The sequence below is a fragment of the Narcine bancroftii genome, chromosome 5 (assembly GCF_036971445.1).
Source record: "Narcine bancroftii isolate sNarBan1 chromosome 5, sNarBan1.hap1, whole genome shotgun sequence".
Classification (NCBI taxonomy): domain Eukaryota; kingdom Metazoa; phylum Chordata; class Chondrichthyes; order Torpediniformes; family Narcinidae; genus Narcine; species Narcine bancroftii.
The window spans coordinates 146,175,523-146,189,536 of NC_091473.1; the positions used below are offsets into that span (position 1 = coordinate 146,175,523).

Consider the following 14,014-nt stretch of genomic DNA (forward strand, 5'->3'; position numbering starts at 1 on the left):
TAAAATCGTATCTGTGTCTACCCCTATCAGCCTATTCCAGACACAGTCCATTCTGTATCACCCTGCATTAATAGAGTCATGCAGTCATTCATCGTGGAAACAAGCCCTTCGACCCAACTTGGCCACATCAACCAAAGTGTCCCACCCATACCTGCCTGCGTATGGCCCTTATCCCTCTAAACCCATCCTGTCCATATATCTGTACAAATGTTCCTTATTTTTTTCAATAGTACCTGCCTCAACCATCTCCTCCGGCAGCCTGTTCCATACACCTTTGGGTAAAGAATTTTCCCCTCAGGTTCCTGTTAGATCTCTCCCCCATTACTCAGTGACATCACTAGGGTTTGGTGTCACCCAGTGCAGTAACTAAGGGTGTCATCACCGCCCCCCCCCCCCCCCCCCCACTCCATGGACCTCCTCCCATAACAACTATAAAAACACCAGTGACGTTGTAATTGGGTCATAACGACAGCTCTGACCGGAGCACATGAGAAGGTTCAAAAAGTAAATGAGCACTGAGCTTTAGCCTTGCAGCTACATTGATAAATGTGAGCTAGGCTCAAGGATAATGCTTTTGTTCTTATAACTAACTAGTAGGATATTTTACAAAAAATAATAAATTTCTGCTGCAACACTGCAAAACAATTTTATAGACAGTCATTTTGATCCCACCCTCTCTGATGACATCGTCCAGTGGAGTCTTCAGCTGCCCCCCCACCCCGAGTTACGCCATTGACGTTACCTTAAACCTCTGGATACTGATTTCCCTACTCTGGGCAATCTTTTCCTCCCATGGTTTTGTGCACCTCATTCTCCAAAGCTCGAGGGCATTAAAAATGTCCCCATTTGTTTAAAATGATACCTTCCACTGTTTAATTGATTAGTTTTCTCTGTAACTTTCCATGATATTACAAGCTGCACTTTTATTTAATCGTAACCCTATGTTTTTATTCTTGCACTTCCTGCTGTTCCATGTAAATGTTTATTTGTCTGGATAGCACACAAGATATTTTTTTCTACAGTATTGGTGCAGGTGACAAAAAATAATTTAATTCAATCCCCACTTGACTGTCTGTAGGCTTTATCCTAATCCATATATGGATGAATGATGCAGTTTTCTTTATAAATCCAAACTTTTGGAAGAATGATGTACTGGCAAAAATTGCCACGTCAACTGGTCTCAGTATCGGCACCTCAGCTGCTCATTTCAATCTCTGTACATCTCCTGCCTCAGCAAACATCTGTCACTGACAGACCTGAGGGTTGTGACACATGCTTGCCTGTTTTCCCCTACCCCCCCCCGCCCACTTGGTACTCATTGATCTTGGGAGACAGTGCAAACTTCCGCTCCCTACCATGTACCAATCTCTGTTCTTCCATCAGTTCTTGCTGACTTACATGAGGACGTAGGAGCAAGAGTCGGACATCTGGCCTGTCGAGTCTGCTCCGCCATTCAATGAGATCATGACTGATCTGGCCATGGACTCCTCTCCACTTACCTGTCTGTTTCCCATAACTCTCAATTTCCTTATTTATGTTTTAAGTAAAAGGCATGAGGCAGCCTCTCGAACAGTGGTTCTCAACCTTTTTACTTCCACTTACATACCACCTTAAATAATCCCTTTCTGACTACAGAGGACATATGGCATCCAGGACAGGTCTTCAGAGATGTGGACATCCAGCAATTTGAAGTTCATAACTGTGTATTGCAGTTCCAAACCTTCACTATTTTGTTTACAATTCAGTCTTTTGTTATATATAACTTTTCTTGAGTACAGTATAAACTACCGATGAGTAGAAATTCTGCCTGGCTCACAGGAAAAAAGAATTTGAGTTGAATGTGATGACTTATGTATTCTCACAATAAATTTGAACATAAATTTGAATTTGAACTTGTTTTCTGAATAGAAAAATCACACCCTCTATGCAAGTTTTCCCTTTCGCTTTCTATCTGTGACCCCCTGCTCTTCGAACCCCTTACTAATGGGAACAGCTTCCTTCTGTCAACACAGTCTATAAGAGTCTTGATCATGTCTACCTCCATCAAATCTCTCCTCAGCTGTGTGACCTGCAGAGTTTCTCCTGCATGTTTGTGTAATGCACTCAATCCCAGCGTCTGCAGACTTCCTGTGAAACCTTTGGCCCAAAAACAACACCCAACCTGGAGTTTCAAATAAGTATTCTCAGATGCTACTGATGGGAAGCTAACTGGATGTGCTCCCACACTACCTCAGCCCTATTCCCCCTTGTCTCTTGGTGTACAAATCCATACATCCCTCAAGGTCGCTGCGCAGGTTGATAGGCTAGTTAAGAAGGCCTGTGGGATGCTGGGCTTCATTAATAGGGAGGATTGAGTTCAGGAGTGGAGAGGTCATGTTTCAATGCTACAAATCTCTGGTGAGACCACACTTAGAGTACTGTGTTCCATTCTGGTCACCTCATTATAGGACATGTGACATATTATGTTATATTTTGTATTGTATGATTTGAAGGAGATAAATAGTGGCAGGTTTTTTTTAAGTGTAGGTCACATACAAACACTTCAAAACAGATCTCATTTAAAATGCCAGAGCTCTGCTCAAGCCAGACAGTCCAGGCTCCCAGTGCTTTTGCAAAAACTTTGAAGAATGCCTATAAGGACTTTACAAGTAGGTGTTAATTGGACATGCTGTGGAGTAATGGATTATTGTCTTGGAAAGCAACATATGAATGAACTCAGAAGATTAGGTCCGGAGCCATAGTCTGACTGAGTGCAGTTGGCTGTTCTAAGAGGGTTTTTCTTTGAGAGAGAGAGAGAGAGAGAGAGAGAGAGAGAGAGAGCAGCAGCTGGGACTGGAATATGATGAGCTGGCAAGCTTGTGGAAAAACCCCATTTTGAAGATGGGTTGTGAGTTCTTAGATCAGGCTGGTCAAAGCCCTTGTGGTCCATACAAGAGGAGAGCACTGGCTGCATAATGTTTCACTTGAAATAAAGGAAACAAAAAGGAACTCTGTGGTGACTTGAAAGAAAGAGGTTATCATCTGGAGAACCCTCATGGAGCAAGTTTCTTCGGCAAGACACTGAAGTGGCTGATTGGAAGGAATCAGTTGTGGGTGTCCAACAAGTAACAAATCTTTTTCTGAAAACCGACAAGAACCTTCCTGAGTGGTAACCATTTACCTTTCAAGCACGAAAGCCTGGTGAACTTTATACATGTTAAATTCTGTGCACAGTATAAGAATTGCCTTGGAGGAATGAGAAGTGAGATTGGACTGTGAATCAAAGAACTTTTCTGAACTTACACGCACACGCATTACATACACGTGTGCTGAGAATTAGAAGGGGGGTTAAGTGAGGTTAGTTAAGTCAATAGTATTAAGTTAAAGTTTGATCCTGTTTTCATGTTTAAAGATAATTAAAAGCAACTTTTGTTTAAGTAACCATTTGTCTTGGTGAATTTCTATTGTTGTGGGTTTTGGGGTCCTCTGGTCTCGTAACATTATGGTGTGAAACCTGTGGAGAGGAGGCAGAGGAGATTCACCAGGATGTTGCCTGGATTGGGAAACAAGTGTTTTGAGGCAAGGTTAGCAGAGCTGGGACTTTTCTCTTTGGAACAAAGAAGGATGAGAGGGAACTTAATAGAGATCTACAAGATTATGAGAGGTATAGATAGGGCGAACAGGCAGCACCTGTTTCCTAGGACAGGATCGGCAAACATCAGAGAACATCAGTACAAAGTGAAGGAAGGGAAGTTTAGGGGAAACATCAGGGGTAAGTTGCTTACACAGAGAATGGTGGGTGACTGGAATGCCTTGCCAGAGATGGTGGTAGAGGCTGAAACATTAGGGGCATTTAAGAAACACTGATGGATGAAAGAAAAATAGTTTACGGGGTAGGGAGGGTTTAGTACTTTTTTTAAGGAATATATGGGTCAGCACAATATCGAGGGCTGAAGGGCCTGTGCTGTGCTGTCTTGTTCTATGTCCCAAATGAAACAGTTGGCAGTTGCTTCAAGGACTGCCAAGGCAGAGATCAAAGGACAAAATGTTCATGGTGCGGAGAGTCAAGATTCCTGCATGGAGCATCCCTACGGATTTGTGGTAGAGTCACTCCATCTTGTGGTGGCTTTGTTCAGAACATGCTCAGATTCATGAAAGACACAAGATGCATGCTGGAGAAAATCAGTAGGTCATGCAGCATCCACAGATCCTGAGTAATTCTGGCAGGGTGATTGAAAAGGGGTTTGTCCCTCTCATAAGAAAAAGGAGCGGAAGTTAGTCATCTGGCCAATGGAGTCTGCTCCACCATTATGAGCTGGTCCATTCTCCCACTCAGCCCCACTCCCTTGCCATCTCACCATAACTTTTGATACCCTGACTATACAGATACTTATCAATCTCTGCCTTAAATACACCCAACGACTTGGCCTCCACACCAGCCCGAGGTTGACGATTCTCTGGCTGAAGGAATTCCTCCCCATCTCTGTTTTGAATGAGAGCGTTTCAATCCTGAAGTTGTGCCTTGTCCTAGACTCTCCTACCATGGAAAACAACTTTGCCGCATCGACTCTGTCCAGGCCCTGTGGGAAAATTCAGAATTTGTGTGGAAGGGTGGTGGTGGGGGGTGGGGTGGGGAAATTACTGTTCAAGAGTAGAGTTCCACATTTAAGACAAAAATGAGGTGAATTTTCTCCTCTTAGATCAATGGTTTTCAATCTTTTTATTTCCACTCACGTACCACCTTAAGTAATCACTTACTAACCACAGAGCACCTATGTCATAGTTACAATTAGATTTAGACAGACAACGCAGTGACAGACCCTTCCAACTCACACTGCCCAAATACACCACAGAGTGCCGATGCCATAGGGATTACTTAAGGTAGTATGTGAGCAAGGGAAAGAAAAGGTGAGAACCAATGTCTTAGATGGTGGTGAGATGCGTCCAACTTTGAACTATTTTCAAGTCAAAGCTATTGGCAGGAGATAGCATCACTCCTCAAATAATTTGCCTGGATTATTTTGTCTTCTACAATCTCACCATGTTTGGCTCTTACTTGCTAACCCCTTCCAATCCCATTCACAGATTCTGGACAACTGGAAGTATTACAAACCGAAGGTGGCTTCCTACTGGCTGGTGAAACTGGACTCCACCAAGCAGCGCAAGGTAAGCCTCGGTGTTAGTGTTCAGAGGTCCAGGATGGAGGTTTCTCATTGCCTTTGTGGGTCATGTGGGTAGCTCCATCCTCCATCCCGCACTGGGCTCTGGCTTCCTCGCACACCCCAAAGATCAGTGGGTTAATTGGCAGCTTAAGGGAGAGTGGATTACAGTGGGTGGGTGGTTGGGTCATGTTGTTACAGCACCTGCGACCTGGGTTCGGATCCAGCACTCTCTGTAAGGAGATTGGACATTCTCCCAGTGTCTGTGTGGATTTCCTCCAGGTGATCCAGTTTCCTCCCACCCTCCAAACATATGGGGTGCTAGGTTAATTGGGGTATTTGGGAGAGCACGAGCTCGTGGGCCAGAAAGGCCTGTTGCTATCCTGTATGTCTAAATTTAATTTTAACTGGTTGCTGTTGTTTGTACATAGTGTGTGGATGAGGGGTGGAATCTAGAGGAGCTGATGGGAATGTTGGGAAGAAATTTTGGGGAAGGGACAGGTAAGTGGAGCTGAGTCATGATCTTATAGAATGGCAGGGCAGGCTTGATGGGCCAAAGGGGTGACTCCTGCTCCCATTTCACCTGCTCTTATGGTTGATTGGTGGGTACAGGGTGAACTTGGAGACTGAATGGCTGATTCTCAAAGGGCTACTGTGCAGGTGTAGCTATTAATTGTGAGGTAATTGACTATGCTTCAGTTGCCCATTGGACTGATCACACCTGGACACTTATAGTGATCTCCTTAGTTAGGATTGAAATGAGTTCCAGAGTTTACAAGTTCCTGGAGTGGGTGGTCCCCTCATGTTGACAGGTTGGTTAGGACAAATTTGTATCTCATTTGACCCGAAAGGTCGATTTTCTGCTCCCCTTCACAGATGCTGTTTGACCTGCTGAGTTCCTCCAGATGCTTGATTTTTTTTGTTGGTGTATCCATTGAAATTAAGAATAGTTGGGGATGGGGTGTAGTTGAGGGGGCAGGTGTTTAAATAAAATAAGTCAAAATTTATTGTCACCTGATTGAACAAATACAACCTGTTCTCCGGTCCTCAGTGCCAAACACACAGTCACACAACCAGACACAACACACACACAGATGAATAATGCATACGCAGGACAAGTATTTCATCCATATACAATAAAGAAATAAATATTGTTTTGTACAAAGGAGAGTCTTGGATGGACAGTGTGGGCAGTTCCTTTGGTCATTGAGCATTTTCACTGGCTGTGGGAAGACGTTATTCTTCAGCCTGGGGGTCCTGGCTCTGATCCTCCTAGATCTCTTCCCCGACGGGAGCAGCTGAAAGATGTTATGTGCAGGGTGGAAGGGATCCTCAGTGCTTTTGGACGCCCTCTTCAGACAACAATCTGAGTAGATCATGTCCCCTCCCCCCACCATTGACGTGAATAAGTTCTGAGGGATCTTACCAGGGGGATGTGGAAGACCATGTTTCCTCGAGGGAGAATTTAGAAGCAGGAATCACTGTATAAATTTAAATTTATACGTACTGCATGATAACAGGGCCTTCCGGTCCAGAGCCCTTGCTGCCCAAACACCCCAATTAACCTACAACTCCCATATGTTTTGAAGAGTGGGAGGAATCTGGGGCACCTGGTAACCCATGAAGTCGCGGGGAGAACGTATATAGACAGTGCCAGATTCGAACCCAAATCATCTGCGCTGCAATAGCTTTGTGCAAACCACTACACTAACTGTGCTGCGTTTTAAGAAGGTAGAGAGATCACAAATTTTCTCTCAGAGGCTTAGGAGTTATTTAAAGTGCACTGGAAGCAGGCATTGAATATATATAAAACAAAGATGGGAATCTTCTTGATTGGTTCTTATCATTGGTTTGTAAAATTATCAGGGTCATGGGTAAAGTGAATGTGTTTTTCCCAGGGTAGATGATTCTTGAACCAGAGGCCACAGGAGTAACCTGAGAGGGGAGAAGTTTAAGAGAGACCTGAGGAGTAACATTTTCACTCAGAGGCCAGCACAGTTGGCGTAGCGGTTAGCGCTACTGTTACAGCTCCAGTGTTTGGGACTGGAGATCGAATCCCACGCTATCTGGAAGGAGTTTGTGCGGTCTCCTTGTGTCTGCGTGGGGGCGCTGGGTTCCTTCCACCCTTCGAAACGTATTGGGGACTGTCGGTCAATTGCGTGCAATTGGGTGGCACGGGTTCGTGGGCCGAAATGGCCTGTTGTTGTGCTATATGTGGACAAAAAAATTGAAAGAGAGTGGTCCCTGTTTGGAACAAGCTGCCAGAAGGAACTATGGTACAAAATAATATTTATTTATTTTTATAGATAAATACTTGTCCTGCATATGTATTGTTTGTGTTACGGGTTATATTATATTTTATATTCTGTATAAATATGTCTTTAAATTGTGGGGGTTTAGTGGAGGTTGCTTCACAAACATACACTTCACATCTCCTTTAAAATGCAAGAGCTTTGCTGAATCCAGACGTGCAGGCACCAGTGGCTTTGCAAAAGACAATGGAACTGCTTTGGAAGGAACTTCAGAATTAGGTGCAAATGAAACAAAGTTTGGGCTCAAGATCTTTCAAGGATTGGGTTTGGAGCCCTGCAAGGAGGTCTGGTTTTTACAAGTGGGGGGGGGGGGTGGGGTGGGGAGGAGAGAGAGAGAGGACAGTTTTGCAGTACTTTTTTGAGGGTGCAACATGACAATAAAAACCCAACCCCATTTTGAAGATGGGTTATGAGTTCCGAGTTCAGCCGGTTGTAAACCCTTGTAGTCCTTACAAGATGAAATGGACGGCTAGAGTGTTTCAGCTGAAATAAAGGAAACAAGAGGAACTCTGTGGTGACCTGGAAGAAGAGGTTATGGGGCAAGTTTCTTTGGCAAGACAATGAAGTGGCTGATTGGAGGAAATCAATTTGTGTGTATCCAACGAGCAACCAATCTCTCTCTGAGAGAACAAGAACCTTCCTGAGCAGTAACCATTTACCTTTAAGCACCAGAGCCTGGTGAAAATTCATAAATGTTAAATTCTGTGCACAGTATGAGAATTGACTGATACTGGGGAACTTGGAGAAGTGAGAAGTGAATGATTGGACAGTGAAGCAAAGAATTTTCCTGAACATTACACATTACATATACATGCACTTAGAATTAGAAGGGGGTTAAGTTAGGTTAAGTTAAAAGTAATAAAGTTTGATCCTGTTTAAAGAAAATTCAAAGCAAATTTTGATTCAGTAACCATTTGTCTTGGTGAATGGGTTTGGGGGTCCTCTGGGCTTGTAACTGTTTGTGTGTTATGTCTGGCTGTGTGTCTGCTGCTTTGTACTGAGGTCCAGAGAACACCGTTTTGTTAGGTTGTACAAGGAGATGACAAAAAAACTTGACTTAAATTGTCAAGATACTTACATGACATCACCTATAACCCTGAGATTCTTTTTCTTGCGGGCCAGGCAGAATTTCTAGTTATTGTGAAGTGTAAAACAGGTGGTGAGTCTGCAGGCTGGAACTCATGGTTTTGTTTCTGCTTCAACCTGGCAGGTGCTGGACATTGTGAGGACCAACATTCGATCCACCGCGCAGCGGGTATGGAAGGTCCAGGACGTGGAAACTCTCCGCCTCTACCGCATCTTCAGCCGGGTTTTCAGCCGTTTGCTCTGGAGCCATGGGCAGGGCCTGTGGAATTGTTTCTCCAACTCCGGGTAGGTGAGAACTTCTCTGATAACTTGTCCCATTATCCTTGGAAGCGGTGGGTTGGATCTCAGGACATTATCCATGACAAGTATTAAACTTAGATGAACAGGACCTTCCAGCCGATGAGCCCATGCCCTCTCAAACATTCTAATTAACCTGCAACCCTCCAAAAGGTAGTGGACGCAATCCAGGTCATCATAGGTAAAACCCTCCCCACTACTAAGTATATCTACAGGGAACGCTGCCGTCAGAGAGCAGCAGCAATCATCAAGGACCCACACCACCCAGCACATGTTCTGTTCTTGCTGCTGCCATCAGGAAAGAGGTGCAGGTGCCACAAGGCTCGCACCAGGTTCAGGAACAGCTGATCCCCCTCCACCATCAGACTCCTCAACCACAAACTCAATCAGGGATTCATTTAAGGACTCTGACTTGTGCACATTATTGATTTTCTTTTTGATCTCTCTGCATTGCACAGTCAGTTTGTTTATATTTGTTATCTGTTTACAGTTCTTTATTTACATGTATACACTGTACACAGTTTATTTTTGCACTACCAATTAGTGGTAATTCTGCCGCTCTCACAGGAAAAAATTCTCAGGGTTGTATGTGACGTCATGTATGTTCTTTGGCTATGAATCTGAAATCTGAAGAAGAGTTCAGGCTCAAAACATCAGTAATATATTTTTACCAACTATGGACACTGCAGGACCAGCTGGTTCCTCTAGCATTTTCGTTTGTTTTTACACCCGGAGGAGATGCACACGGACATGGGGAGAACATACAAGCTCCTTACGGAATCGGAACGCCCAGGTCGCTGGTGTAATAGAGCTGAGTTAACCAATACGCTAACTGAGCCACCCCCAGTTTGAATTAGTGTTACACAGTGCCGGGAAAACCCATCGATGATCACAGTAGCATTGCTAATAGACCTTCTGCTCCCATCACTCCGGACACCCAGGGTTAATTGTATTGTTCAATGACACGTGTACAGGAATGCTGTGAGAAGGATTGTTCTCTTCCACTTCCATCTGGTTCCAAATCAGAATTCAGAATCAAAATTTATTGTCATGAACATGTCACGAAATTCATTGTTTTTTGGCCGTATCACAGTGTAAACATTCACATAAACCACATGACTTTATAAATTAACAAAAAAGTGCAAGAAAAAGTTAAAGTCAGGCAGTGTCTTTGGTTCATTGATCATTCAGGAATCTGATGGCTGTTGAGGCCTTGTCTTCAGGCTCCTGTACCTTTTCCCCAACAGTGGTAGAGTGAAGAGGGCATGACCTGGATGGTGGGGGTCATTGAGGATAGATGCTGCTTCTTTAAGGCACGCCCCTGATGTCCTTGATGGAGCAGTCTGGTATCTGCGATGTCGCGGGCCGAGTTAACAACCCTGTCCTAAATGTTGGCACCTCTGTACTGAACAGTGATGCAACCAGCCAGAATAATCTCCATGGTACACTTGGAGAAATTGTCGAGAGTCTTTGCTAGCATAGACTCACTCTCATCGCAAGATATAGCCACTGGCGAGCCTTCTTTGTGATTGCATCGATATGGAGACTCCAGGACAGATCCTCTGAGAAGTTGACACATAGGAATTTGAAGTTCTTGACCCTCTCGAGATTGGTTCATGTTCTCCTGACTTCTTCCTGAAGACCACAATCATCTCCTTGATTTTGATTACGTTGAGTGCAAGGTTGTTGGTGTGACATCATTCAACTGGCTGATCTATCTCCCTCCTGTGTGCTCCCTCTTTGCCATTTGTGATTCTGCCGACAAACTTGTAGATAGCATTGGAATTGTGCCGGGCCACACAGTCATGGGTATAGAGTGAGCAGTGTAGCAGTGGGCAAACCACGCATTCTTGGGGTGTGCCTGTGTTGATAATCGGTGAGATAATTGTTTCCGATTTGTACTGACCGCAGTCTTCCGATGAGGATCCAGTTGCAGAAGGGGGTGCAGAGACCCAGGATTTGGAGAGCATGTAATCCTAGAATTCCACCAACACCAGATTGGGTTAAAATTGGGCCGCACATAATCCTGGTGGTCCGCTCCACCTCGAGAACTATTCCGATTGGCATCTTGAATGAAAAATATTCCTGTGAAAGACTGCAGGGGCCGGGATCAGAAGCGAAGCACAAACTGCCGGAGGAACTCAGCGGGTCAAGCAACATCAGTGGGAGAAAAAGAACGGTTCGAGCCTAAACCTGTCATCAAGGCAGCTGAGCACAATCTACTGGAGCTACCCTTGAAAGGATTTGGCCCGAAATGCCGACTGTTCTCTTTCTCCCACCGATACTGCTTGACCCACTGAGTTCCTCCGGCAGATTGTGCTTGGCTCAAAAAAAAACATAACCCGTCCACGCAGAGAACAAATGGATGGAATCTCCAGACATTAATATCTTTAAACAATCCAAGACCAAAACTCATTTGTGCTTGTGGAGTCAATGTACTTGGGTGTGCAGAAGTGAGCTTCACACTGCTAGTTTTATGGTGAAATGCAGTTGCTTCAGGGTTGCAATTTAACCACTCCTGATGATCAACAAACACTTTAATTGTACTACCTCAGATGCTAGGGTTGGAACAGAAGCCTCTGTGACTCATTAACACAGCAGAATAAAGATAGTAAATGAACATGGTGTGTCTGTTGCTTGAATCACACAGAGTGATATCAGCTCCTTATCTTTTAGAGGACAAAAGCATTGATGCGGGGCTTTAAGAGCATTAAAACCAGCAGAGGCCAAAATAAGTGCCAAGCAGAATTCTTTCCCTAATTAGGTTCCTGAAATATTGCATGGTTGTGCTGCATTTTATAAGATTTCAATTTCCTTTGAGGTGCCTTCCAGCTTTGTGTGAGAACACAAAACAAAGTTCTGAACATTACAGCAAAGTACAGGCTCTTAGGCCCACAATGTTGTGCCAACCTCTATAAGTAAAAAAAGACTTAACCTTCCCTGCCTCACATCCATTACCCTCTATTTTTCTTTCATCCATGTGCCTGTCTAAGAGCCTTTTGAATGTCCTGATTGTACAAGTCACCACCTCCATCCCTGGCAATTCATTCCAGCCACCCACCACTCACTGTGTGTTAAAAAAATACCCTGACGTTTCTCCTAAACTTTCCTCCCGTCACCTTGTACAGATGTCCTCTGGGGTTTGCCACTCTTGCCCTGGGGCGAAAAAAAGGTGCTGGTAGTCCACCCTATCTTTGCCTCTCATAAGGGCAGTAGCAGAAGTACCTAACTGAATGGGCCAGCCAGCCCTAGGAGTATTTTCTCCCAAATCCCCATTTCTCTCCACGGATGCTGCCTGACCTGTTGAGTCTCTCCTTCTTCTCATTGTTTGCACAAGATTGCAGCGCCTGCAGTTCTTGTGGGCCTTCAGAGAAATCTGAGGAAGGGTGGGGCACCTATTGCTGCTTGGAAAGTGCTGGTGAACCACAGCCCATGGGTGGATAGAGGTGGGAGGGTAGAAGAGAAAAAAAGCTGAGATTCCCCCATGTCTTCTCTCTCTTTGCATAACTATCTGTCTCCTTTCCTCCAGTTCGCCACTCCCTTCCCTTCCTTCTCTTACCAGAGAGCCATCCTAGACCCTCTCCACCTATCACTTCTCTGCTACCTTTCTGAAGGGCCCAGGCTCGAAAAGTTGGTTACCCTTTACTCCCTGTTTGACCTGCTGAGTTTCTCCAGGATGGTGATGCATTGCACTTGAGTCCTTCGTCTGCAGACTTTCTTGTTTAACAAGCAACTGCAGGGGGCTATGAATGTGACTCAGGCCATCTGTCTCTCTCTCTCTCACACACACACACACACACACACACACACACACACACACACACACACACACACACACACACACACACACACACACACACACACACACACACACAATCTCTTCAATCGACTTCTTCTCTCACTCCCAATGCTTTGGAAATGCAGCCAACACATTGAAAGGCTCATCCCACCCTGGCCACAGTCTCTTCACCCCGCCAATCCCCCCACCCCATCTGGAAAAAGATTCTTTCTTCTTCTTTGGCTTGGCTTCGCGGACGAAGATTTATGGAGGGGTAATATCCACATCTGCTGCAGGCTCGTTGGTGACTGACAAGTCCGATGCGGGACAGGCAGGCACGGTTGCAGCGGTTGCAAGGGAAAATTGGTTGGTTGGGGTTGGGTTTTTTCTCCTTTGTCTTTTGTCAGTGAGGTGGGCTCTGCGGTGTTCTTCAAAGGAGGTGCTGCCCGCCGAACTGTGAGGCGCCAAGATGCACGGTTGGAGGCGATATCAGCCCACTGGCGGTGGTCAATGTGGCAGGCACCATGAGCACGTTATTACACACCACCAGATTCAAGAGCAGTTTACTTCCCATCATTATCAGACTCCTGAATTAACCTCACACTGATAGAAGTGTATAAAATTCTGAGGGGTATAGATAGAATAAATGCAGGCAGGCATTTTCCACTGATGTTGGATGAGACAAGAACGAGGGGTTGTGGGTTAAGCATGAAATGTTTAAAGGGAACGTAACGGGGATCTTCTTTACACAGAAAGTGTGGAGCGAGCTGCCAGCTGAAGTGGTGAATACGGCCTCAGTTTTAACATTTAAGAAAATTTTGGGCAGGTACATGGATGGGAGAGGGATGGAGGGATATGGTCCAGCTGCAGGTTGGTGGGACTAGGCAGAATAACAGCACAGACTGCAAGGGCCGAAGGGCCTGTTTCTGATCTGCAGCAAAATATCTGTGGAGAGAAATGGGGATTTGGGAGAAAATACTCGTAGGGCTGGCTGGCCCATTCAGTTAGGTACTTCTACTGCTGCCCTTATGAGAGGCAAAGATAGGGTGGACTGCTAGCACGTTTGCCTTTGCTCCGTACCAGCTGATCTCTATGTAACCCTGTACTTCTGCACTGTTGTACTACTTATGAGATGTTGAACTGATTCGCTCACAAAACGACCTCTATCACTGCATCTTCGCATTAAGCTTGAACCTGAACTTGCTGTCAAGAAGTATGGAAAAGTGGAAATACCACAGCAGCTGCACAATGTTTTAATGATTACATGCACACGGCTGTAACTTTACCAGCAGGATGCTAGCTTGACGCACAGTCAGGAAAACGTTAGAAATATGGAGTTTGATTAGCCCATCTCCTGCGGGAACACGCCTGGGAGCATTGTATTGGAATACGATGGTCTGGTT

The 14,014-nt window shown here is 45.0% G+C and overlaps 1 protein-coding gene across 5 annotated transcripts in view; it reads left to right on the plus strand.

Annotated features, from left to right (window-relative positions):
- ttll7 (tubulin tyrosine ligase-like family, member 7) overlaps positions 1–14,014 on the plus strand; it is a 272,031-nt gene that overhangs the window by 232,895 nt on the left and 25,122 nt on the right. For all 5 annotated transcript variants that reach the window (XM_069939351.1, XM_069939355.1, XM_069939350.1 and 2 more), the window contains 2 exons: positions 5,065–5,145; positions 8,661–8,821. In XM_069939351.1, the coding sequence (XP_069795452.1) occupies positions 5,065–5,145; positions 8,661–8,821 (242 nt within the window). The remainder of the gene's footprint in view (positions 1–5,064; positions 5,146–8,660; positions 8,822–14,014) is intronic.